Source organism: Onychomys torridus, chromosome 15, assembly GCF_903995425.1.
Source record: "Onychomys torridus chromosome 15, mOncTor1.1, whole genome shotgun sequence".
Classification (NCBI taxonomy): Eukaryota; Metazoa; Chordata; class Mammalia; order Rodentia; family Cricetidae; genus Onychomys; species Onychomys torridus.
In genome coordinates this window covers 77,328,107-77,355,129 of record NC_050457.1, presented here as the reverse complement: position 1 = coordinate 77,355,129, position 27,023 = coordinate 77,328,107, and the positions used below count along the sequence as shown (strand labels likewise).

The 27,023-nt window shown below is 52.1% G+C and overlaps 1 protein-coding gene across 2 annotated transcripts; it reads left to right on the top strand.

The window, feature by feature from the left end:
* The first annotated feature begins 990 nt into the window (after positions 1–990).
* Positions 991–26,606, top strand: Nkd2 (NKD inhibitor of WNT signaling pathway 2). 2 transcript variants are annotated; one of them, XM_036206716.1, is made up of 10 exons: positions 991–1,215; positions 1,335–1,370; positions 1,625–1,728; positions 20,002–20,062; positions 21,080–21,207; positions 21,755–21,850; positions 22,514–22,661; positions 23,235–23,319; positions 23,779–23,906; positions 25,140–26,606. In XM_036206716.1, the coding sequence occupies exons 1-10, from the start codon at positions 1,191–1,193 to the stop codon at positions 25,715–25,717; spliced, it is 1,389 nt and encodes a 462-aa protein (XP_036062609.1). In that variant the 5' UTR covers positions 991–1,190; the 3' UTR covers positions 25,718–26,606. The 2 variants fall into 2 exon arrangements, with proteins under 2 accessions (XP_036062609.1, XP_036062610.1); XM_036206717.1 differs by lacking the exon at positions 21,755–21,850 and having other exon boundaries at positions 1,026–1,215.
* Positions 26,607–27,023: the final 417 nt, after the last annotated feature.

Genomic DNA, 27,023 nt, shown 5'->3' with positions numbered 1-27,023 from the left:
TGACAGTGCTGACACACCTATGAACAGACTGAAGGCCACTGGATAGTGCATCTTGAGTGGGAGGGTTGTAGCGTATGTGAAGCACATCTTAAGGGAGCTGGGAAAAGATGGAGGCTGTATACCAGGCATGGCTTGCAGAGAAAGGGATGCATTTGTTCTTGAAACCATTTGCAGAGACGTGTGTTAAGAAGGCAGGGCTCTGTGGGCAAAGTAGGGAGCCAAACAGAGAAGTATCACCAGAACAAGCCCAGGCTCAAGGAAGAAGGGAGAAAGAGATCTCCCTGAAGATACACAGGTCAGAGAACAGAGTGGCTGATCCCCTCCAAGGGAGAAACTGCAGGAGGAAATACAGAGAGGGGTTTCAGAGGTTGGCCAGGAGGGAGGGGCTGGTTAGAGCCAGATGGACTGACTACGACTAGCAAGGAACAAAGTCAAAGAGAAGGGTGCAGAGCCTGTCCAAGCTGATGGGCAGTGCTGGTCCTTCATCAGTGAAAGAGGCCAGAGCTAGGCAGACGTTCTAGAAGGAAGGGAAGAAGGGTCTATGCCAGCAGGCCAGGGCAGTTTGGTCCTACCTGCTCTCCCTCTCTTCCAAGTACCTTCTATCTCCGCCCCCTGCCCCCCACCTCGCCGAGCTTGTGCCTATCCCCTCCCCCAGCCCAAGTAATCAAGAAGAGTCTCTAAGACCTAGGTGACCCCAGGATTCTCCCTTCCAAAGGAGGACTCTTAACACTCACCGACCTCAAGACCAATGTTTGGGAAGGGTGGAAGTTGTCTCCCACAAGAAACCTCAGAGGGCCAGAAACCTGGAGTCCACTGCAGGCCCTGTGTATACTCATAGGTGCCCTGAGTCAGTCTCCTTGGCTGTGCGGAGCGCGGCAGGACACAGTCGCTTTGGTTCGCGACCACCTAGTCCAGTCCCAGGGCAAAGGGGTCCAGTGCGCTATGGGCCGCGGCCGCGGGGGGCGCTGCGAGAACTGCTGTTAAAGCCCTGTCGCGGGCGCGCGCTCTCAGAGCGATCCCGGCCGCTGCCCGCGCCGCTGTCTCCCGCTGCGGGGCCAAGCCTCGTCCGACGGCCCCGTCCGGGATCCAGGCTTCACGAGTCGCTCTAGGCGCGCTATCCACCGGCCCCGGGCTCTGAACCTCGGACGTGCACCTGAGAGCGCGGCGGGAGGTCCAGGCCCGGCGGCGACATGGGGAAATTTCAGTCCAAGCACGGTGAGGTGCGGGCCGGGGGGAGGGGGAGGGAAGCCGGAGAGGGGGACGGGAGTGGAGGCGGGGGGCTCCGCCACTCACTGTCCCTTCCCTCTTCCCCGCGTCCTCCGGCCGCGCCGCAGCCGCAGCAGCCTGCAAGCGGAGAGAGAGCCCGGAAGGTGAGCCCCAGCGCGGCCAGGGCGCGAGGCGGCCCCCGGGCCGGATGCGCAGAGCTCCGGAGCGTGGGGCGCGCCTTGCCTCGCGCCCTCGGGTGGGACACTCCATGGGTCTCCCTGAGCGCGTGGCCCCGGGGCTCTGGGGACCGGGTGGGCGCCTCGAGGCGGACTTAGCAGAAGCGCACCCCGCGGGGCTCACGGTCTTTTTCCTTCTCGGTGGGTGCCGTGTTTCCCACGCGTCTGTGGGCGGGCCACAGGGGACAGCTTCGTGGTGTCTGCGTATGCGAGCGGCCGCAAAGGCGTGGAAGAGACCGACCGGCGCGCAGGCGGTGGCATGGAACATCGCGCACGGGACAAGCAGGTAAGCGACTGCGTAGTGGGCGGGGTCGCCCAACCGTGAGCCTCGCAGGACTGGGGAATATGCCCAAAGTTGTGCCTCTTTATCACTGTGAGATGCAGAAGGCAAGGCTCAGATGACTGGCCAGGATAGCCCATCCCTTCCCAGCATCTGGCATAGTATCCCAGAGGGGGCTTGTGTGGAGGAACTGGAATCCCCAGCCCTAAATTAGGGGTGCACTGGTGGCTCACCTCTCAGGCAGGAGGAGCTGGTGAAGGGACTATGCAGCAGAGATGGGATCAACCCGGGCCATGATATCAGTATTCCAGGCTTGGGGAGTATTCCAGGCTTAAGGAGCTGGGGGACCGGTTGCTTGCACAGTGAAGTTGTTAAGAGGTAAGAGTTACCCTTGCCTCACATCTTTTAAAGAGCGCACCACAGGCCTGCAGGGAGGGTCACAGGTCAGAAAGGCAGTGAGAAAACTGTGCCCCCCAAACCACAAGTGTTACCTAGTGTTCTGACAGTAGATTATCAAAGTGCCGTGGGTAGGGGCAGAGAACTGCCCAGGGCCACGGCTCCTGGGGTGAGGTGTAGTGGGGCTAACAAGAAGAAGTGCACCTTAGGTTATTGATGTTAGGGAGGGCGGATTGTGAGAGGACAGCTACACTACGCTTGCTGACCTACAACTTGATCTCCATTGCTGGCTCTGCTCTACAGGCTCCTCACTGACCCTGAGCTCTGTGAAGTCAGCAAGTGGAGTGGGGTCAGTGTTCTTCCTGGAGGGATCTTCTGGCCGGTGCACACAAACTTCTGGGTGTTTGTGAATACTTTGTATGGCCCTGACCTAAGCCCTGGGCCTGCATAGGCTCAAATTAATATGTACCAGAGTTTGGATTTGTGCTTCCTGGGAGGACCTGTCCTTCGCTATAAACGTGGGTGTGCTGAGGCATTGTGGGTACATTGTGGAGATTCAAATAGTCATGTGCTGTCCATTTCTGAACGAGGAGACCAGGCCAGGCAGCCAAGGTGCCAAGGTGCTGCGTAGGTCCATCTTGCTGCCACTTACATTTGCTTAGGAATTCTTGGTGGCCAACTGATGTCTCTGAATTGCTTGGTTCTCAGATGCATGGTTACCCAGAGATGTAAAATTGAGGGTGGCTCTGGGAACCTAGGATTTTTGTTCATGTCAAGGGAAAGCATTGAGGCCCTACCCCTTAGCTGTCAAGCCTGGAGGCTTTCTCCCTAGCAGCAAGTCTGGGCTTGACCCTCGGAATCCCCACTTGAGAGCAATAGTGTTCAGAATGGGCACAATTTAGCCGACAAAGAAGTGTGTGTCTCAGGAGTTGGAGGACCAGAGCATCTCTTCTGGAGAGTGCAGGTGCTTCCTGTGTAGTTCTGGAATTGCTAAAGTGAAGCTATGATCTTAGGACCATGAATACCACACTTCGGATCATTTTGTTGTTGTTGTTGGGTGGGTTCTGCCTTGCATTGTTTCCTCTTAGCTTTGTCTTTCTTTCATGATAAGGCCTTTCTAAGGTGGAAAGAGCAGAGTCTGTAGGACTGACTTAGCTTAAATAGTTATACTCAAGACTGTATTTCCTGGGTTGTCCTTTTCTGGCTGTGGCTCCTGGCCACCTTGAGTTGAGATCCTAGCCTAGGCATCACCCTCTCTAGGCTCAGGAATTCTTGAAGCCACTTTGTTGCCCTTGTGCCTGGCAGCTTTGCCCAGGTCTGGGAGGGACTGTATCTTCATACTTCTGTCTGGAAAGCTCCATGGGGAAAGTCAGCTGGGTTTGTCTCCTTTCTCAGATCCTTTTCACAGTGTCCAGAGTTCTTCCCAGCTTAATGTCCCAGGAGCTGTGCCCTGAAGAGGCCAGCCCTGATACTGCACAACATTCCATACCATCAATTCCCAGTGGCTTGTGACCTCTTCTGGGTTCTCATCTGCTCTTTTGCTTTGGACTCTGTTACTAAGCTGTATAGGTCTGCGCATCTGTGTGCATCTAAGTGTCCTGGGTGCCACTTCCTGCCTTAAGTGGCCATCCTTGCAATTTCCAGAAGCTCTGTTGTGTGGCAGCTCCTGTGTGGCCCCTCACCTGTGGGGTGGGGTCTAAGGAGATGGGCATGGGTTGGTTAACAATAGCCAAGTCATGGTTAAGAAAGAAGTATGTGACATCGGAACTACTGTGGTCACAGGCTTTGAGAGGGTACTGACGGGGCTGTAGTTCAGGCGGCAGTTGGTGGTGGCTTTTCTCAAAGTGGCTGAGTAGTCATCCATGGGGCTCCACACTGGATAATTTCCTTATGTGCGTACTTGTTCCACCAGACTATCTTTAATTTCCCCAGCTCCCCCTGAAGCTGGCAGGAAATTGCTCAGAAGACGAGAGTCACTGTTTTCTGTTGTGAATTAAACACAGATTTCCATTTAGCCTGAGGAAGGAGCATTCTGGCTCACTCTAGTGGTGGAGTTTTAACTTGGACTCTGAGGGATCTGTATGTATGTAAGTTGAGGAGAGCCACCTAGAACCATGTCCATGGATGTCTGTGGGCATTCCACAGCTGTCCATATTTGCCAGAGGGAAGGACATGGGTGCATGGCTTGTTGAGAGCTGTGTGTGACTGCCTTGGACAAACTTGAACTTCACAATGCCACTCACTAGCTCCATCCATATCTACTTGGCTGCTCTCTGTGTGCTGACATGTCATACCTTTCAGAAAGAGATAACCTTAGAAGATATGGGAGTGACCAGTGTGAGATCCTATGGTTCCTTTGGGGGCTGAACTCTACTAGATCAGGGCTGAATTCACTAGGCAGACCTTGGCTTCTAGCAGAACAAAAACAAACCAACAGCCCTCATTATCACCTTGTCTGCAGGTTCCTCAGAACTGGAAAGCTTGCCCACCCATGCTTTGGTTCCTTCCAACTGGCTAGAATTCTCTGGAGCTAGCTGAAGAGCCTCGGCCTCTTAGCTCTGCTGCTCCTGCTGTGGCAGAGGCAGTCAGGCATTCCCCTGACCTGGGCCAGGAACCACCTCACCTGAAAACTTACATGATGATTCTGTTAGGGAAGGGGAGATGTTAGCCTTTGAGAAACTCCTCATGTTTTTGTCACAGCCTAAATACCTCCCTATCCCTGGTCGACCCAGAAACATGGCACATGGGCCACAATAAGTCTGCAGGGGAGATATGGAGCTCCAGGGAGGTGATGAGGACAGCATGCTTCCTCCTCAGCTGCTGAGTCTTAGAGCCCCCAAGAAGAACAGTATTTCCATGGACTGCCCACAGAACAGCTGTAAAGGAAGCCCTGAAGCATGGGGTAGAAGAGGGGTAGCCTGGGTGTCAAAGTCAGCCATCACAGCATGTCACCGTTGGTCTTTGTTCTCGCTGTCCTCTCTGTGTTTGGCTTTTGGGACCCAAGTCTGACTCTTGAGAAGTTGGCACAGAAGTGCATAGTGGCCCAGTGGCTCACTCTGATGCAGGGACATCAAGGACAAGCCTGGGGGGACCAGCAACCTCGAGCATTTAGGATCCCCAAGATTAAGTAGTCAGGTAGCACTGAATCACTGTCCCTTCTCTGCTTCTGAAACTGCATGTGTCTCACTGACCCCCACATAATCTGTGATAAACTGAGTGGTTCTTACCCAAGGGGATTAAATGAGCTAGCAAAGGCCTCAGGGACCACCTGACTGATTTGCAGGAGATGCCTCTAGGAGAGAGGAGACAAAACTGGCCTGAGGACCCAGCCTGAAAGAGCTGGTAATAATGTTTTCAGGCACATGGCTAAAGTTTACCTCCCATGATGTGGATGGTGCTAATTAGAGAAGGGGAAGGAGGCACAGGCCACTGGGCCATCCGGTGTTGGTCTCAGGGGTTAAGTCCTCTGGAACTAGCCAGGTGCCATGCAGTCAATGTCTGACCCAGTCTGGTACTTGTGGGAGGCCCTGGGGCTGCTGCAATGTACTCTGCCACTGAGAGACCGTGTATACTTGGGCTCTGCTTTTGCTCATTGGCTAGCACTCTGCTGTCTTATGACAGGAGCTCTGGGACACTGACCATATGAGGCCACAGTTAGGGTTGTGGCCACAGAGGCTGCAGGGGCAGATTCCTGATGTCTACAATAGAGAATAGGGTTGGCTGGCACAGCCTGTCTGTGTGCATTGGTCATTGGAGGCATGTTCCCCTGGGATTCAAGTCCTTTGAGAGTTCCCAGGAAGACCAGCAAGTGCTCCCTGCTGGGCATAGAGGGAGTAGATATGTGCAGATGTAGATGTGCCCACCTCTGCATCTGAAGAGCACCATGTAAAGTGCCTAGGCCAAGGCTCTAAGATGTGGGACATTTTGCCCAGGCTGCCACCTGGACTTGGGGTATGTTGTAGATAGCTGGGACTGAGGCTTATACCTGGGTAGCTTGTCATGCCTAGGCTTCTAAAGCAGTTTCAGATCACAGCTGCTAGTTTTGCTGCTGAAGGCGCTAAACTCTTGGCTTCCTAGAAGTATTAATGAAAGTGGAGAAGTGGCTTCACCCTGCCTTTGCCGGCAGACTGGCCACTTTGGCCAATGATGCCACCTCCCCAGAACTCATTACTTCCTAGTTTTACTTGTGGCTGAATAATTTATCCATGAAAGTTGTGTGTGTGTGTGTGTGTGTGTGTGTGTGTGTTCTCTGTGTGTGCATGTGCACTTATATGCATGTGTGTGCACATGTGTATGGAGGCCAGAGGACAGCCTTGGCAATGATTCCTCAGGAACCATCCATCTTGTCTTTTGAGACAGTCAGTGAGAGTCAACCTGTGATGATCAGAAGTCCTGTTCAACCTGGAGCCCTGGTGAGGAGTGAGGGGTCTGAGGTGAGCTTGGGGCAAGACCAGCAGGAGTGGCATGGCTAGGAACCATGGCTCCAATCAGACACAGGGGAATGGTCTGGCCTCGTGAGCAGTCTGTCATAGAATTGTCGTCCAGCGTCATGTGCAGGAACAGGCTGGACAACTTCCCAAGGGCTCTAGCTTGTCAATAGCTGGATAATACAGGCAACATATTCAGACCCAGACCCTTCCTAGCACTGGGGACAGCCCTACTTGCTCTGTATCCCTTTTCACCTGCTCTGTAGTCTGGAGGCAGGGATTTGTGGTCTCTGTTTGTTAGTAAGCAAGAGGTGGAAGACAGGGTCATGTTTCAGTCCCAAGTCTCAGTAGCAAGGTCAAGGGGTACCCACTGGTGATCTGCACAGAGGTTGTTGAAATCCTGGTCAGAGCTAACATCAGATCCCCATGCCTTGCCAACTAAAACATGACTGTTTTCCTCCCTGTGGTCAAGAGGTAGGAAACTGGCTTTATCCACAATGCTGTGGCTTAGCCATGTGGCCCTATCTTGTGGGCTAATCCACATGTCTCTGGAGCTCAGCTTAGCTTGTTTCCTGTGGCCTTGAGTCCACATACTTCTCATAGTCGTATCAGGAGAGATGAGGGGACAGGGGCAGATGTGAGGGTCTATAATGGGATGTAGGAGTTTGGCAGAGGCTATCCCTGTGCTTCATCCTGGCAAGGCCCAGGGAGTCAGTGCTAACGCATAGTAGGACCACCCATATGTGACTAGAAAGCCTTGTGCTTAGGAAAGCTGAACCCTGTGGACATAGACCTGTTCTTCCTATAGGTAAGAGGAGCTCCCAGAATGTTGCCTGTGTCAGAAAGTCTCTGGGTTACAAGGACAGGCTTGTGCCACCCTAGGGGATTATGGGGAAGCTGACCCACAGCAGCTTATGAAGACTGCTGCTCGTGACTGGCTGGTAGAGAAGTCCTATAGAGCTGTGTGGCTCTGTGGGTCACAGGAAAGAGTTGTTCATGGGGAGAGCTTGTTTATATAACCCCTGGATATATGCTATACTACTGGGAGTGAGGTTGGCATTAGATGGTGATCTTATCTGTTCATGGAACTGTTATGGGTACTCTTATGGGCTGCTCTTAATGTGGACAACACTGAATGTTACATGCCCTCATGCCATTCAGCTCATCCACACAGGAGCTCTGCTCGGAAACAGTGGCCAGAGTAGGCCCGAGACCCTGACAAACAGGGAAGCAGTTCCGTACACTTGTGCCTGGAAGGGTCTGGTGAGTGTGTTACTGCTGTGTCTCTCTCCTTTATAGCCTCCCAGTGGTCTTTTCTTCCTACAAGAGGGAGGGTCTAAACCCAAGCTCCCCCTGTCACCCCCACCCAAGCACTTCGGAGAAACCAGTTGTGTCTTGTGAGTCTTGTGGTCAACTCTACCCACTGGCAGAAGGGTCCCTAGAAGGGAGCAGAGAGCAAGCATGTGGGGCAGGTCCCCAAAATCTGTCCTGGGTCATGTGAGAAACTGAAATACCCCTGGTATGAGAGGATAGGATATGCCCGCATGCTGCACAGAATTGTCTGTGCCCACTGGGACACTGTTCATGTGCTTGATCTGTCAAGTAGTGGGTAGACATGCTGACAAGCAGAGGCTGGTGGGGCCCAGGTAGCAATAGCTTAGGGAGAAACACAGGCTCTGGGGTGGCTACAGGGTCATTGGAGCCTGTGGCTTAAGGTAGGCTCCTCACACTTAAGGTAGCATATGGAAAGGTTATCCACACAGCCCCCACCTCCTTCCCAGTCCTTTGTTTGGTTATCCTTGGGCTGTCAAAACACAAATGCCCTCTGCTCACTGTGAATATCCAGCATGGGTCAGAGCAGGTGGGCTCCTCTTGTGCTACCCAGTGGTGGTAGAGGATCATCCTTGGGCTCTATTCTGTTTTATTAACTGAGATCGGTGCCAGGTAACATTGAAGTCTGGCCTAGAACATGGATGGGCTGCTTCTTAAGGAGGACAGCATTGTCTCAGGCCTGTGAGAGGTGAGAATGATTATCCCATGTGCTGGCTACCTGACCAGGCTCGGCTATGGCTTGTTGGATGCTCATGGCCACCCTGGGCAGAAGCACAGGTCTGGCTTGGGCAAGACTACCTTGCTGGAGCTGCTGCTTACAGATAAGCCTGTTAGTGATTAAAAACCCTCACTGGCCCCCAACCTGCCTCACAGCAGGCTACACCCCCTGCTGGGCTGGTGTGTGCTGTAATCAGCTTTCACATTGATGGGAGATTTGGCAACATCCGGCTGGCAGCCCTTCATGCCAACATTGAACAAATTGGGTCTGTTCGATCCTGTTTGCCACGCACAGCTGGAATGTACCGACGGCAAGGAAGCCCTGCAGCCAGAAGGAAGGATTTGTTTTACTTTTGTTCTGCAGAATCTTCTCAGTTTGCCGTAGCTAGCTCTGAGACCTGAAATCAGAGAAGCTAAAAAGCATGTAATATTTGAATACAGAAATTCAAACAGAGATTATTTTAACATACCATCGGGCATCCTGATGGATCGGTGTCTTGAGCTCTGTGAAGGATGTTCTGTGGGCTGGGAAGCACAGCCCTTCCTGTTGTTTGTCCCCAGAATTGTAGTTTTTGCTCACTATTGTTGGGGGAGGGTGCTGGCAGGGCCCTCCTAGCATCTTTTATACCTGTGATGTGGAGGTCCAGAGTTGGTGTGTGCACTGAAGAAGGGAAATGAGTTATTTGTATCTCCTTGAAGTGAAAGCCTGACCTCATTCTGGCTCTGAGGAAGAACCTGCTCGGAAACCACAAGAAACAGCCAACCTGGCAAAATAGGTACCCTTCCCTTCCTGCCCCAGGGGCCTGGCACAAAGCCCTCCAGTGTTCTCCCAGAGAGACTGAGAGTACAGGTGGCCTGGTCAGACCCTCCCACTCCCTTCTACTCACCCTGTTCAGTGGGCCTCACAGGTTTTGTTAGCCTTCCTGGCCTGTTAATGCTCTTGGTAGGGAAGTCCTGGCTGCTCACCCAAAACTGTTGGTCTCATATCCTGCTCCTTTCCCACAGCTGAGGGCTTCTTAACTACACTGGAACTGGGTCTCTGTGCTCTATGCAACCCTGGCTCTGGCCCTATGTAACGCACCCAGTTCAGGATGTCAAGCCCATGGGTCTCCTAGGTGAGTAGGGTATCCCTGGACTTGGCCTGTCCTTATCATTCCCTGTGTCCCTGGGGCTCCAGCTTGCTGATCCCTCTGGCTGGCAAGGCTAGCCATCAGACTCCTATAGTGGAAAGCCTAGGCTAGGGGTGCTGCCTTCTGCTTCTGCCAACGCTAGACCAGCCTCAGCTTTGCTGGGAGTCCTGGAGCCTATTTTCCTGGGGCTGGGGAGAGCCACTTTTAATCTGAAGATGATATTGAAATTTGAGAAATATTGGTGGGGGAGAGGGAACCACACTGTACTTGCTTTGACAATTCCTTGGAAAGCGTGTGTGTGTGTGTGTGTGTGTGTGTGTGTGTGTGTGTGTGTGTGTAAAGAGTGGGTCCCAGAAGACCACGAGGATCACTGGTGCAGTAAGCGGTGGAAAGAGTTTGGTAAACCCAAGGGGAGCTCTCTAGTGGAGTGCAGAGTCTAAAACCATGGGCTGAGGCCGCAGAGGGTAGACATGGCTCACCACGAAGCCCGGAAGAAAGGTACTAGAACACATCATCAACAGAATACCAGCTGCAGTGGCCGCCATCTAGCAGCCCAATGTGTGTGGAAGTAAGGACTATGGTAAGAAAGTATTTGGGGTAAAAGCTAAAGGTATTCCAAGCAGGATGAGAAAAACCCTATCAGGGTGCATCTGAAGAGAAGATGAAGGGCCAAAGGAATGAGGTCTTAGGAATAAAGAGAGGAGGAGGGGACTCGGCTGGATACAGACCCCACATGCTTGAGCTTACCCTGTGGAGTTACTTATGGCCACTCAATTCCTGCCCCAAGACCTCTTTTGAAAGGAGGCAGCTAGGATACAGCAGAGGCTGGCAGTTCTGAGTCATGCTGTATTGAGCTCTGGAGCCTGGACCCTAACCTGTGTGAGACCCCTGACTCCCACCTCCCACCCATGAGCAGTTCTGTTCCAAGGTCGCCTCCATGCTCAATAATTCAGCTATTCCTAAGCTGATAGAGGAGCCAAACAAGGGCTCCTGGAGAGTTCAGAGGGTGCAGGAGAAGAAGGTTAGGGGACTGCCCTGGTGTGGACATCGGAGGAGACACGGCCTTGACAAAGGGTGGCTGTCCAGACATCACAGGGGCCCTGCCAGTGCAAAGGCCCCCAAGGCAGGAGTAAACAGTGCAAATTCCAGGAGGAGAGGAAGTATATACAGAGAACTAACTACACCTACCTCCTAGGAGGTACAGTAAATAAAGACATGTGTACCAACCTTTCTGAGGGTCCAGGAGGCTACTTACTATCTGTGACAGGCATTACAGCTAGCAGGGTACAAGAAGCCCTAGGGGAGCGAAGACTCCCATCCCCGCTGGACTTATGGGGATCCTGAGACCCACTTCATGGCTGTGGAGCAGGGAGGTGGCATAGCCCAGTCTTTACTTCAGACTTGTTTCAAATATTTGGGTTTTCTTGAAAACATAGCTGATGTTGACTCTGAGAAAATAGCCAATTGGCACTTTATCCTTGGTCCCCTGGCTGTGTCTTGAGCAGTAGCTGGTGGAGTTAGTGTCTGGGCATGATTAGGATGAGGAACCAATGGCATCTAATGACCTCAGGGAATGAAAGTGTCATATACACCCTCTGTGGGAAGACCAATGAAATGGTGACCTCAGGGACCCCATCCCTTCCAGGCATGGCAAGGCAGCCGGAGCTGGCCACTGGCTTGGCTCTGCATATCCATATCCTGACTGAGAGGGCATCAGCTCCTCTGTGGGGAGGGGAAGCTGCCCAGAAGGTTCTTCAGACTTGGTCTCGGGGTTCCTTTTGTTTGTGATGCATAGAGTATAGGACAGAGGTTGGCACAGAACAGGAAGAACATATTGGTGTGTTGGAGCGACTCAGGAAGCAGTTAGGGGAACAGTGGGTACTATTTCTCTGCCCATGGTGCAGGGGACCAGAGTCTTGCTGGGCGAAGTCACCAAGCCAGAGCTCTTACCTCTCACTAGCCACCTCCAGCCTTGGAAGCCAGAATATCCTTGTCCAGTCCCTTGGACCTGGTCCATATGCTAGGAGCCCCTGCCGTGTGCAGGCTTTCCACTCTCCCGTGTCTGGATGAACCTGGGCTTCCTTTCAGCTCTCCATGCACCTGTACAGCATTCAGCTACCTGGAGCTGGTACCAGTTTCTGAAACAGATTATTTATTAAGAGGCTACAACGCAATTTTGTCATAGGAACCCTACTAAATTTCCTTAGGGTGGGTTTGAAGGATCTAGGTTTGGCCTTTGTCCCTTTAAGACCTTCAAGCAGCTACTGCCAGATAGGGTAGCTGTGAGGCCCCCCTTTGATCTCCACAGCCCTGCCAGGCAGCAGAGCCAGTGAGGGTCTGTTTCCACACAGCCCTATGGAGAGCACTTAACAAAAATGAACACCATTTATTGCTTTTTCTGAGTTGTGAGCTCCCCAGGGGCCTGGCGCCGGTTTTCAGCCTGCTTATCTCTGGGAAGAACACCACATCACACAGTCCCTTCTAGAGTAAAACAAAAACCGAAACTTAGGGTTCAGTCGTGTTCTCTTCCAGCTTTGGGATTAATCAGCCTTTGAAATGGGAAATGTAAAGCTTTAATAGGAGTGGAAGGAAACCAAGATGTCCGGTGGGTTTCCTGAGCAGGAGTCTAGATGGAGGAAATTGTGTGAGGTGTGCATTAAAAATGAGTAGAGTCCACTTCATCTACACAGAGGCAGAGGGATCCGAGTCTGGGAGACCTGAGTTTGGGTTCCATTTTGTTATTTTGCAACCTCTGCGGCCTGTGAGTGGTCACCATCAGAGACGGTTGGCCGTGCTTGATCTGTATTTTCTGTGAAAGACAACTGTGGTATCCGACATAACAGATGACAAACACCAGCCTGCAGACCAGTTCCAAAGTGACTGGAGCACCAAGGGCTCAGCCCAAAGCAGTTTCAATGTGCTAAGAGTGAAAACAAGTAGTCAGCATGGTTTATGTTACTTAATTCTCTGGGCAAATGTACGTGTGGGGTGTGTGTGTGTGTGTGTGTGTGTGTGTGTGTGTGTGTGTGTGTGTGTGTGGTGTTTGCATGCACAGTGAATACAGACATAAATATATACAAGTTTCATATACACATGCAGATGTAGATTTCATGTGTGGCCTGAAGCACTTTGTTTCAAGGTGGGCCCTGTTTCTGTGAGTGCCTTGGTTTGAGACAGGATCCTGGGAGGAATGTGGAGTCTCCTTTCTTTGCTGAGGTGTGGGGCCAGTAATACTGTGCTTCCCACTTGTGTGGATTAATGTGGATGACACAAGTCACCAAAATCTTTCTCTCCGAGTGAGGGATAGAGAGTCTTGGCAGCCAGACGTTAAAAGGAGGCTACTGACCCCTTATTGTGTATGACCTCCCTGGCAGCATCTCATGTAGCAAGAGTTTCTCCAGCAAGTGGCCAGGGTGCATGCCTGTAATACATTCATCCAGCGACTCATTGACCCTCTCCCACCTGTCCAGGATTCTCTGTGAACTGGCCATGGCCTGCACCTCCTTGGTGAATGGACAGGAGATTGTCGGCTCCCCACAGTACTCATGGCTGATCAAACCCTGCAGCAAATACGGGCCCTTTAGGGGAGCATTTTGGAGATCAGTGTGTTTCGGGGTGAGTGGGTGTTGGGAATGTGGTCCATGTTATATCTTCTATATCTATTATTAATCAAATGATGGAAACAACGGGAAGCTATGGTAGGAACAAGAGGAAGATGATGATGGAAATGTCTGTATTTTCTCGACTGGACAGAAAATGGAGGAGGGCAAAATACTGGGTGAAGTACTGAGTGTGTGTGTTTTGGGAAGCCCTGTTACTCTCAGTGACCCGTCTTTTATAAATTCCAGGTTTTGGCTATCATGAAATCCCTGATAAAAAAGGTCCAAACTCCCCACCACTCCACCCAATTAAAAAAATGTGTAGAGTAAAAACGCCCTGCAGATTTTAGAAGAAACAAGAAGCTGACCTGCACTTGCTGTATTTCCTTCCTGTGGTGACTTCGGATTCACTGTCCCTAAACATCTTGTTTTGGATTCAGGCACTCAGGACCTCATGGCCCTCAGCTCCTGCAGGGGACCCGCCAGGCACCACAGGAACTGCTGGGCCCCTACTGCACATGTGTCGGAATTATTAAGCCCATAAAACTAGATTGTCACATCTGAAACTGTTTAGCTGCTGAAACTGAGACGTGACTTCAAAGCTGGCCAAGCGTTTCCAGACAGACGAGCGGGCTGGCACCTGGAAGTAGAATTCCAGCCCCTGGCGGCAGGCAGAGTGGCCTCCTCACCTTTTCCTAAGAAAACACGGTTCCTCAGAGCCTAGGACTAGATGCCACACCTGGAAACCTATTTGAGGATCAAGGTTCTTGCATTTCAGGGCTTTCAAAGCCATCATCACCCGAGTCCATGGCTTCCCTGCACTAAGGGTGTCTGCAGCCCACTTTCCCCAGCCCCTCCTAGCCTCCTGTTTCCTGGTTTTTACTAGTCCTCACCCCTCTGGTACCTTCCACAGCAGGAGAGGCTATGGCCTTGCTCTCTCTACCCTGCGGCCTCTTCCTTCATTCCTTCACTCCCTCTTGACCTGCTGGCTCCAGCACTGACTGCCCTGGCTTCAGTCACCTCCTGCAGGGCATCCCAGCTCTTTGTGGCTCTCCAAGTGTAGTCTGACCCACGGGTGATACCCTGAACTTGAGATGCCCAAGAAGATGCCCACATTCATCCCACACACAGCTCATCAGCAGCCTCCAAGCAGCCCAGGTGTTCTCTTGGCTCCCTCAGCTCTCCTGCATGCCTTTGGGTCTTGCCGCCCACGCCTGAAGGCACTACTGGCTGCTCTCATGTGCTCCTTCACCTCCTGTCTGACCCCACAAACGGGCATGAATCTCACCTAGGTCCTACAGCCCTGTCTTCCCACCAGCAGGCGATTCTTAGCCTAGGCTCAAGCCCAGCAGCAGTCTTACAGAGTGGCCAGGACTGACACTGCAAAGCTTCCCCAAAGGTCATCCTGGGGGCCTCTGTCCTATGTTTCTGGAGAGTTCCGTGTCTGGGGTAGAATGGCTATAGGGGTCTGTCAGGAACTAAGAGTTTAATGTGGGTAATTCTTCTGATCAGGAGCTAATGTTGGAGTGAACAGACGTATAAAGACCCACCCTAGTACTTGGCCACCATGTGTTCTAGACCACACACCCTTCCCAGGGACCCTGTGGTGCCCACTGTCCTGTTGGGCACAGCTCTGGACAGTAGCCTCAGTACATTTGCTATGACCTCACCTTCTGTGTCCCTCCCCTAGAGTACCACTAAAGACCTAATCCCTACTTGTTTCCCCATCCCTGTCTGTTTCTGTCTCTGAATTTTTTTTATCTGACTATATCTATCTCTCTGTGTGTCCCTCCCCACAACCCCACCCCATCTCTGAGACGTTGACAAGATCTGGCTATTCCTCCTAGTCTGTGTTCAAGGGTGTACATACAGCCCTGACCTTAAAATTGATAGGTAATGCCAATGCTTCCACAAGCCTCAAAGGTTGTGAGCCAAGGGGAGATGTGGACTTGTTGAAGGTCACAGTTGGCCTGGGAGCCCAGACTTCTAGCAGGTGCCCCTTCTCCATATTGTCTTCTTTTCAGAAGAGAGAAGCCCGGTTTTTAGAACCTTTGAGACAGGTTTAAAGGAACTTTATCTCTTGGTGCCAGTCTGTCCCTGGCCTGGTTGTAGGCTCCCACTTCTCCTCTAGGACCCCCAGCAGTCCAGTAGTTACCCCGACGAGTCAGGTGATTGGTGACAGACATCTACACTTGCCTGACCCTTGCTTGAGGTGCAGGTGGAGACAGTGTTCTCATGTTCCTGAGTCTGGGGACACTTCAGGCAGTGAGCAGCCAGCACACTGTTATCCTGAGGCCCATCTGCCCTGGGCTTACTCTGTCTCTCACTCCTGGAGCTGCCTGTGGTGAATGCGCATGTGGAAGATGCCGAGGCCCTGCAGGTTCTAGTAGGTGGTGTGATTCAGGAGGTGACCCTCTCTCAAAGATGGGTGTGGGTGCTACTCTGTGCTGATAGCAGGACTACTGGAGTTGCCCCCTGAGATGGGTGCCACCATCTCCCATTCTACTCTGTGCTGACAGCAGGACTACTGGAGTTGCCCCCTGACCTAGGAAGCTAGGACTCTGGGTCTGTTGGGAAACTTCCCTACTTGCTGCTGCCACCCAGTGGCAATTATGGGGAATGTTTGTGGGCTGTGTCCTGAGCCTGCCTGGGACCTCTCACCTCCTCACTACCCCGTGGGGTCATGGAACAGGGCAGGGCTGTGGAGAACTGTGGGCCCCTCATTTTGTGTGTGAATAAGTGGGTGTTTGTAGGATGTGGACTATCCATGGATGTAGCAGCAGGGCAAGGAACCCCTTAGGCCAGCACATGTTAATCCCAGACTTCAAACCATCGACGCCTGTCACCTTTTTTATGGGCCGTGTTCCCGCTGTTCCCACTGTGACATGGACCCCACAATCATGACACCGGTCCCCAAGGGCTAGGAGAGCATCCATCGGAGACTGGAGAATGAGCTGGTGATGTCTTAAGGGCAGCAAGCAGGGCCTGGGTGGGGTGAGTACCGAGGGAGGAGCCCCTGGGTCAGGCGCTGAGGAGATCGGCAGAATGCTAAGCTGGAGCCTCATCAGGCAGCTGGGGTCCACATTAACCTAGACGTGACATCCAGAGTGACTTGGACAGGGCCAAACATCGGTGTCTAGCAGCTGTGAGTGTCAAGAGGAGGTAAAGCTTGACCAGAGAGGGTGGCTTCAGAGGCCAAAGCAAGGAGGGTCTGGCAGGGGGTATGGCTCAGGTTCCTGAAGAGGAACTGGGATGAGTGGATGTGAGACTCTCGGGAGAATCTGCTAGGGCCCAAGGTCACCAGACTCTGTCACAACAGGGGTAGGTAATGTCTGCCGTTGACAGCCTTGCTTGTGGGCCTAAGTCATAGGGGCTTGGCTGTGCTGGGAGGGGCTCCATGTCTGGCCAGTGTCCCCGCACAGGTTTTATACGATGTGATTAAAGCTCTTCTGTTTAACTAAAGCATCCAAATTAAAGGGCACTTCTATGTAAGCAGGACAGATTTGACGAAAACACCAGGCAGAGGCCAGAATTACCCCACAAACATTCATTTTCTTCTTTGATCTGGGGCCTCTCCAGCCACCCCTTGGCCAGTGCCTAGAATCCTCCATGTTCTAGGGTTTGGTGTATGCTGAGGGAGTCCGCTGCAGTGCCCCTGTCCACATGGTGTGGCCTTGGCCAATTATAGCAGCCATGGCCTATTATTGTACCTTTGGGACTGTCCCAGGAGACCAGCCTAGAGTTTGGGTGGGATCTTGTTTCTTTATCTTATTTTCCTTTCTTTTCTTGCGGTGCTGGGCTTTGTACCTAGAGCGGTGCATCCCAAGCATGCTCTCTCCCACTAGCCCGACCCCCAGCTCCTTTTCTGAATTAAATATCCTTGCTTCTCCACCTACTACTGCTTTTAAAGTCTACAACCCATGCAGAGCTCCAAAAACTCAAGACTATTTTTAAAATAAGTGGAAGGTATCCATGAATGCTGGCTGGTCCTGCCTCACGGACAGAATAAAGCACGGAATGCATTTACAGCAAGTCAGAAACTGGTAGCTCTAGGCTCGAGCCTTCCGGCTGTCTCTCCATCCTGGGGTGCTGTACCCACCAATTTCTCAGTGAGATGAGACTTGACGGTTGATGAAGGATTCAAGCTCTCTGGCCAAGAGCTAATGGGGAGCAACTGAGTCCTGGAGTTCCATGGGGGAAGGGACTGTGAGAATCTTGGGGATCCTCCCTGCTCTCACCTGTACCACTTTTCAGGCCATTCCTGGAGGTGGGTGCAGGTGACTCGGGAGATGCCCACCCTGACCTCAGCGCCTGTCATTTGACAGTGACTGTTCAACCCACTCCCTGGCATCAGCCAGCATTGGTCTCCCTGTGTAACTGTATTTTGCCAGCAGCAATTTACAACCCCTGGATTTGTAATCAGACATAGGACCTGTCAGCCACAACACCTTGGATCCGCCTAGTATGAAGCTGAGCCTGTGAGTTCCATGTCCCGAATTCTAGCTTCCGTACCTCACAGAAGTTGGAACTGATGCTTTAAAAGTTACTCTGATTTTGAAGGGGAAAAAGCTCCAAATAGGGCTTTTAGAAATGAGTAGATTTCATCTTATGTTCACCTGGGACAGCTCTAGGCTCAGGCCTCCAGTCTCAGAAGGACATGGCACTGTGCACTGTAGACATAAACGAGTTTCATGGGACCAGGACAAACACCTAGCACTTCAGTCAAATCAGATCTTTTGTGCCTTGAATCTGTGGGTTATTTGAGCAGTGAATTAATGAGTACTCCTACTTCTTCCTCCTCCTCCTTTTTGAGAAAGGGTCTCACTCTGTAGTCCTGGCTGTCCTGAAACTTGCTAAATCGGACAGGCTGGCCTCAGACTCACAGAGATTCCCCTGCCTGTCTCCCAAATGCTGGGACATACTACCACTTGCAGCTAGAAAGGGGACTTTTAATAATTATGAGGTTTTTCTCAACAAGATGATCTCCAGGGTAATACCTTAAATGACATCCTAAGAACAAGCCATGTAGGCAGCCTATCCCTAATGGTTCCCATGAGTTGGGAGGTCCAGAAAGAGGAAGACTTTGGGGTATTTATGAAATGTAGATATGAGCAGGGGTCTCCTTTATTTCCTGGCCCTAGTCATTCAGCCTTGACCATTTTGGTCTCTTGCCATGAGGGCTCCTCAAATGCTGTGTTTCCCACAACTGGTGCACAGCCGAAAAAAAAAACAAAAAACAAAAAACCTAGACAGGAGCCCCTCCCTCTTCCCTCTGCTGTGCTCTGTGGTAGTCCTGAGGACCTATCCTGGCTTCTTTCAGGAGACCAATACTGGGTTTATCCTCACCAACCTCGCACAGCTAGTACACAGAATACTGCTGTACTTCCGTCTCTGTCCCTTGAACCTGGGTGTTTGTGGTATTCCTCTTCCATGCATTCTGCAAAACAGTCAGCCTGTCCATTCAGGCATGGGCCTTTTCATGGTTATTGTCTTGTTTGCTGCTACAGACAGAATGCTTTTCCCACTCTATTGCAAAGGCATTAGGTTTTTACATATGCTGTCATTTCATGCTCTGGATTTGATCGAGACCTGTATCCTTGTATCCTGCAGATGGATATGACCCCACAAGGTGGTGCTGGGAAGCCTGCCAGGCATCCTATATTCTCTACAGTGAGAAATGGGGTGGAGGGTATTTCTTGGTTCCTGTGGTCACTGACAGGGTAAGAATGTGCCAAACTGTACCTGGGATACTCAATTTTCTGAATGAGATATAAAATTGAGGGACTTTGTCTTTCTCCTGCCTCCAGCTACAAACCAAAGGCATCCTTTGACCCAGGTTTCCCTAGGGACATTGCCAGCTGGCCAGTTGGATGGGTCTTAGCTCAGCTTCCCACCTACTTGAGGCCTCTCAAAGCGTTGAAGCCACCTGGAGTCAAACAGAAATGCCAGGAAGCTGGTGGGAACTGCTCCTGGGGGCCCCCGAGTGCTGGGCTAGGGGCTGCGAGTTTCCCCGCCAGGAAGGGCCCTTCGATTGCAGATGGCTTCCATGGCACATTTTATATTTCCTTCCTTGTAGCCTTTGCTTCTGTGGATTATTTACAAGAACCATGCGAGCTTTTGTTGTGCAGAGTTTCTTGGATGTGTTTGAAGTCCTTCCCATTTTTCCATAACTGGTCTTGAGATCAGCTGTGGGCCGAGGGTGTTTCTTGGCAGCTGCTCCTCAGCCCAGCCATGGGGGAGACAGTGGCCCCTCTGCCAACTCCTGTGGATGCCAACCTGAGTTCATCCCATGGGTACCATGGGGGCAGCTTTAGTGGAAAGTACTGCAAGCCAGGCCAGGAGTAGTGCCAGGCAGGGTTCTTGGTCTCAAGGCTTCTTATACTTGTGGGTTGGCAGTGTTAGGGCTGAGTTGCAGGGAGATCCCAAGTCTCACTTTGAACAATGGGCTTTGCTCGTAGGCAGTGAGGCCCAGTTCTGGAAATGACTCCAGCACATGGTCCTTGTACATTCTGCTGTATGAAGTGGGAAGGGATGGTGTATGTGGGCCCACAGGTTAAGTGGCCTCTCAAGGTCTGATGCTGGTGTCTGTTCAAGGTCTCAGCCTCACGGAGTTCCTATCTGCTGTCTTCCTCTGCTCTGCTGAGCCTCATGGTTATATGTGGCTCTATTCTTTTGTAGGAGCTGCCTAATGGGGACCCTAAGGAGGGGCCTTTCTGGGAAGACAAGGGCTCCCTAGAAGGTGAGTCCAGCTCCAGGAAATGCTCCCAGACTTCACCCTGACATTAGGGCTCACACCACAGAACCCTCACCACTGGCATATCAGAGTTAGGGTCAGTTGGGTCCTAGTCTGAAGAGCAGTTTGAGTAAACAGCAGCCTCAATCATCTGTGATTCTCTATCAAGCAGGCAGCTTGGATCAGTCAATGGAAGAAGCACAATGTTGAGCCATAGTGTCCCCATACACTTGTTTATTTTGTGTTTGTAGTGAGTGAGCAGAGAGGCCAGGCTTCATGGACTGGTGCTCTTGAATTCTGAGCTAACATGGTGGCTGCTTATTGCAACAGTGTGGAGTGGTGGAGCAGTCCTAAGCATGCCACCTGTGACTTAAGCCCCACTTGAGTCTCATACGCATGCGTTTTTGGTGGCGTCAGCCCCACCCAGAGATGTCGTAAGTTCTTACAGGATACTAGTAGGTGCAAAGGACTGGCCTTCAGACATCTGCTGACACCCAGGGGAGCTCCCAGCGCTGCCTGCTGGAAGCTAGGTACTGGGTATCCTCTTAGCTCATACCTGGGCAGACACCTGATCAATGGTCCTGGGCCCCTCTCCTGAGGACACAGCTTGAGACCCAGAGGATATGTGAATGCAGAACAGGGCTCCTTATCCATCCATATAGGGAGTCAGGGGAGACAAGACTGGCCATCAGATAGCCCTCGTGTCCTTGTCAGTGGGTTCTGGATTGAAGGTGTTAGAAAATGAGAATGAGGAGAAAAGCCTGGTGACGCAGGAGCTCGCTCCCCTGGAGGACTCTGATCTTGAAGGTCCTTCTCCCACCCCATCTGTACAGTGTCAGCCTAGAGGAGACATTGCTCACTGGGAGCCGATCATGTTGAGGCTAACCCAGGTGAGGCCTCTCTCTACACTACAGGAGCAGCTCTTAGCTCAGCACAGGAAAGAGCAGAGACAGCCAACCCATTTCCCGTCCTCATGCTGCTCACATGGGACGGCTCTTGCCTCCCCTCCTCCTGTCCCCACAGTTGTGCTGCCCCCTGAGAAGTCTGAGGGCCAAGAGGGCCAGGGGCAGCTCTTCAGCATGGACGACGGGGAGAAGGCAGCAGGCTACGAGGGCCTACTAAGAGCCAGCAAGAAGCACTTGAACATTGATGTAAGTCCTTCTCCCTGTACACCTCCATGAGTGGGTCCCTAGGACACGGGGTGAATGGTGGTGGCCCCAAATGGGGACCATGGCCCCTGTGGCTCCTCAGCCTCCTTGAGATCCTAAAGCAGGACTACAATGTGCTGCTCTGGTGGATTGCATGGCATGGCTGTGAACTTGGCCACGCTGGGCAGATGGGTCTCCATATGGAATGGGCATCCAGCACTACTGGACAGGGAACAGCAGCAGGGTCTCCTACCCCACAGGCAGGGGAGCAGCGAGAACACTTGGTTCCAATTCCTCTTACTCAAAGTGATCCTGAGTATCTGCATGCACAGTGACAGATGCCACGGGTGTGTGGGGGGGACTGAGCTATGAGGCATGGTGTCAGTACATCATTAGGAGGGGGAGCTGGGCAAGGACAGGGACTGAGGGTTGCAGCCAACTGCCCTTGATCTTCCTCATCCTGGCTGGAAACTAGGAAGAACTACAGCTGGGAGCCTTCCCAGTCCCACGTGACTCTTCCTTGTCTCCCGTCCCTGCACACCACCTACAGGCCCTCCAGTGTGATGTCTCAGTGGAAGAGGGCAACCGCCAAGAGTGGACTTTCACACTGTATGACTTTGACAACAGTGGGAAAGTCACCAGAGAGGTAATGTGCCCACATGCGTCAGACCACCCATAGGATGGGGCCTCAGGTCAGGGGTGTGGCCCCCTGAGATCTGGAACCAGTCTGATTCAGTAGACAGATGGACAGATGTCTGGGTCCTCAGGCAGTTAGACAGAATGAGCCTTTACTGGAAAGAAGGAAGAGACTAGAACTTTCCTGAGATAGAAGGGGAGACAGAGTATGGACCCACTTTCACATCCTCAGCTAGCTAGTATCTGTGTCTCCTTACTTTGGAAGTCTGCATGTCTCCCCATCAAGTCCAGTGTGTCCTTTCCCTATAGCTGTGGTGTCCCTAGGCCAAGCCTGGGACAAGAGTCCCTCACAGAGCAGCCTGGGCCCTTGGAATGCCCCTGCTCCCTTGTGTTGTGTGTCCAGGAGGGCAGAGAAGGCATCTGCATGGGCCACGTGACACTGTTGCTGAAAAGCTTACCTGCTCATTGATCTGATGTTTGAAATGTAAGAGATGTGGCTTCAAGGACAGGCAGCAGGGCTACCTTTAAGCCATGCATGACCTCCTGGGGCAGTTCTGGGCCTAAGATAAGGCAGTCTCTGATGGGGAATAAGTGGACGCAAGGTGCCTCTGTGGCTAGGGCATGAATACATGCTTGGGAAAGAAGGGAGAAATGTCTGTCGTGTTGGTCCCAGGACATGTCCAGTCTGATGCACACCATCTATGAGGTTGTTGACGCCTCTGTCAATCACTCCTCGAGCAGCAGCAAGACCCTCCGAGTGAAGCTAACTGTCAGCCCTGAGCCCTCCAGCAAGAAGAAGGAATGTCCTCCCCCTGGCCAAGGTAAGGGGTCTGTGCCAGGAGCCTTCCTGTTCAAACGGCACCATCTCCATGAGCACTACCCCTAAGACAGGCCACTCCACAGCCACCTACTCTATGTCTCATCCTTACTTTCTCTGTAGCACTCTACCATTGACCCCTGGGTATCAGCACTGTCCATGTCCAACAACTTTCAGTCAGAGATTCCGTTTCCACAATGTCCCAAACAGGACCCGGTACCTGGCAGGGGACAAAACTTTGCTTAGTGAGTGAATGGATAAGCAAGAAAAGTAATTCATTAACAAAGGGCATTGTGGTGTATGCCTTCAATCCAAGCACTAGGGGTGCAACAGGGTTAAAAGTTCCAGGCCAGCATTGGTTATAGCATGACTCTGTCTCAAAATAACAACCCAATGACAACAACATAGAGTGAGTGGGTGGGTGGATTCCTAAGACATGAAGAATGAGTGGGTGAAGGACAGGCAGAATGTGTGTGTGGAAGCATGGACAAGCAGGTAAGCAGGGGATGAGTGAATGGGTGAGGCATGAATAAATGGATGCAGTGAGGCATGAGAGAGTGTCACACCTTCCTTTCAGACCGGGAGTCCACTCGTGGCAGAACAGAGAGTGAGCTCACAGAGGACCCCCGAGTGGCCGACCGAAGGCTGTCTGCCTACAGCAGGTGAGGTATGGGGCCAGGTGGTTGCACCCTGCAGGCCTCCCCAATTTCTGGTCAGGAAGAGTGCTGAAATAGGTAGGCCCTGTGTGCTATGAAGGGTGATGGCACCTGAATGGGGCTGAGCAGCATGTCCATGCAAAGGAAGGGAGCAGGGGTCACTGTGGCCCCAGTTAGGGGACCAGCAAACACCCCGACGTTTAGGGCCACTCAAGCCTCGTGAGACCTGTGGTGGGACCCAGGGGTCCTGGCAGGCTGCCATAATGAGCTGTGGACCTGAATTCTCTGGACAGCATACAACATTGCCCAACTGCCTCCCTTCTGCCTTTTCTAGACAGTGGGTGCTAGTCAAAGTCCCCACTTAGGCCTCCTAGACAACCATCCCCCTCTGCAGGCACCCCTGTCATATGTTTGAAGCTCTGGCCATGAGTACATGGTCAGGCCCATCCTCTCTGCTGCACACAGGAAGCCCAATGCTGATTCCCAGACCTGCTCTGTGCGAGTACCCTACTGTGTGGATGAGAACACAGAGCGCAGAAACCACTACCTAGACCTTGCTGGCATTGAGAACTACACATCTAAGTTTGGTCCTGGTAGGTACTGGAGGACCCCCACCTTGTATCTACCCTCTGGGTGTAGATTCCTCCCTAAAGGTGCAGGTAGGCAGGGGGCTCTGGAATTCCGATGGTGTTGGGTCCCAGATGTCCACATCTCATTTGGACATCCCATCACCCTTTGCCTAGATGTGGATGCATGCACATCTTACCCTCCTGCCACTGGCAGGGGCCTGGAAAGCAAGGTGGTTAACCATCCAGGTATGTGTTTGAGAAATGCTCGGTTTTAGGGAAAATATAAAACTACTGCATTTAGGTTCAGGAGCCTTCCAGCTGGGGGAGCTGGCATGTTAGGTAGAAGAGGTGGACAGTCAGCATTGTAGACACCTATCCTGCTCTATGGAATGTTCCTTTCTGATTTTGTGCCTCTTGTAGCCTTTGGAGATTCATGAACTGCAGCCTGGTACTCTGAAAGCTGGAGGCCAAGTCCCCCACTAGTACCCCATTTCCACCAGGCATCCCTGGGGGGTTCACTCAGGCCATTTGAACCTTGTGACAGTGTCTCTGATGAGTCCCTCCAGTCTGTTCCAGATAACCTGGCTAGAAGTCCCTGATTGAAGCTGACCTTCACCCAGGAAGGGCTGGCCCTGTGAGCTAGATATTATAGCTTCGATCCTCTGATGATAGGGGATCTGAAGAGACAGATGGGGATCCAAAGAGTTTAGTGGGGAGTTTGACAACAACTGGCCCCATGTACTGAGGCCACTGCTACCAGGTTATTTTGAAAGTCTGATTGATTCTGTCTCCCTCCCTCCTCCCCTCCCTCTTTCTCTGTGTGTGGTGGAGAGAGGGACAGGGGATATATTAATGAATTAATTCTGGTCCTTCACTGGAGTGTCCCTGAATAGGACATAAATTTCTGATGCCGCCCCCCCCCCCCCCCCGTTGTGCCCTGGACAGGGCTAGTAGAGAATCTCCATTGATAGGATCTCCACAGGGATAAAGGGTCAGCCAAGCAGTAAGTTGCCAGGGTGGCCAAGCCCCTTTAAAGAGTGACAAGGTGACACCCAGGGTCCTCAATGAGGGGCTGACTCCCTTCTGGAATATGAGATCTATCTGGAACTGAGCCGTGACCTCTTCTCCCTGCCCAGCTTGGGACATTTGGCCATCTGAGCTGTGACCCAGCCTGCAGGTCATCTCTGTTCAAGCCTAGTGAAGAGATGACATGTGTCCCAAGCCTTACTGTGGGCCACCACTCTGTCTTGTCCCCAGGGTCTCCACCTGAGCAGGCCAGGCAAGAACATCATGGCAGGGCCACACACATTCCAAGCAGGTCCCGATCACAGGAGTCGGACGCCCATGCTATACACCACCGCAGGTCCCAGGTTCTGGCTGACCACGTTGTACCAACTAATGAACCTGCCGTCCGGGCCCTGGCTGCGCAGCCCCGGCTCAAGGGGCAGGAGAAGCAGTTCCTCAGGTCTCCCAAGGGTCCAGGAAAACCTCTTGGGGCACCAGGCAGCAGCAAACCAGGGAAAATGCTCAACTATTGCCTGCAGGCTGTCCCACTGCCCCAGGGTGCTCAGGACGGCCACCACCTTCCACAGCCCCCACCGCAGCCCCCACCACAGCCCTATGGTCACAAGCGGTACCGGCAGAAGGGCAGAGAAGGCCACTCACCACTCAAGGGACATGGCCAGCCTACCACGGTGGAACATGAAGTGGTCCGGGACCTGCCTCCCATGCTAGGGCCTGAGGGCTACATGGTGCCGTTGATCCAGAGGCATGAACACCATCACCACCATGAGCACCACCACCACCACCACCACCACCACTTCCACCCATCCTAGCACCCAAATAAGTACTCTGCCCACATGCCCTCGGGGACACGGAGCAGGTGCTGACATGTGCCCAGTAGAGAGTACAGCATTCCCTGGCCCAACACCCAGCTGCAGATGTCAAGTGGACACCAGGGAGATGGCACCAGGCTGGACATTCATGGACAAAGCCTTCCTTCTCCATGCCATTTGGATACCAGTACATTTGATGCAGCTGATGATTCCCAGTAACAAGTGCTCCTGTGTGATCCAGAAAGCCCATACTCGAGGGCAGAAAAACATCTGCTCTTCCTTTTGCTGCACAGTGTGGTCTCAGGATGCTCAAGGGGCTGTGCCTAGACATTCTTCGTATCCTTGTGGTCATTGACCTTTGGGTGCGCCAGTTGCTCCTGGCACAAGACCAGATGTGAATGGAAATGGTAAACTTTCTGTGAGGTCTATTCACTGTCAGCGGGTTGGGCTTGGGAAGTGGCTCTTCTTCAGCGTACTTAGTTTCCCACATGAGGTCAGAGTATCAGCAAACGTGGAGGGGGTATGAATGAGCAGAAGGGAAGGGTGATGTTCAGCAAGCAGCACGGGCTTGGTCTCCAGAACTTCCTAGGTGGATGTGGATTAACACCCAGACAGGTTGGGAGGGGATGGATCAGGTACCATGCTGGAGACCCTCACCTAGGCTGCATTCATTCTTGTATCATAGCCCAGTGACACTTAAGTGTCTCTTCTACAAGGGCTGCAAGGGTGTGGGAACCTCAATAAGCCATGGTCTTTTGGCTCCACCAGAACAGGATACTGCAAGGGGAATTTTTTTACATCTTGTGAGTTTGTGCAGGTGGCATTATGGCTTCTTAGTATAAGAAATTGTGCATTCTGTAACATGCCATACCTTGTATTAAAACACTTTTCTGAGAGCTGTGGTCAGTCTACCTATACCTTGTAGCTGCCAGTGGAGATGACAGGTACATGTTGTGAAGGGTGAGTGCTGTAGAATCACCTTGGCCAATACTGGTTGATATACACAACTCTATAGTAATTTTTACTAAGGTATATTTGGACTGGTCTAAGAAAAACCAGAACTCTAAACCCAGAATTTACCTCATGCTGACAGAAACACTGGTCACCATGTCAGCTACATGGCCATGGCTTATACAAACATTCATATTCAACAGAGAAGCAACACCTTATCGTCTCTCCTTAAACACTAAATTCTACAGAATTCCTGAAGATCTGAGTGTAATGTCTCCTGTGGGCTGGTCCCACATACATAGGGAGACCCGGGGATTATTAGCCCACAGAAGGCTGTTGCTGTTCACTTCACAGC

Excerpts from the sequence above, each read along its gene's own strand:
- Nkd2 (XM_036206716.1), top strand. The coding sequence starts at position 1,191 with ATGGGGAAATTTCAGTCCAAGCACG. Across the intron at positions 1,216-1,334 it reads GAAATTTCAGTCCAAGCACG|CCGCAGCAGCCTGCAAGCGG; the intron begins GTGAGGTGCGGG and ends GCCGCGCCGCAG. Across the intron at positions 20,063-21,079 it reads AGACAAGGGCTCCCTAGAAG|TTGTGCTGCCCCCTGAGAAG; the intron begins GTGAGTCCAGCT and ends CTGTCCCCACAG.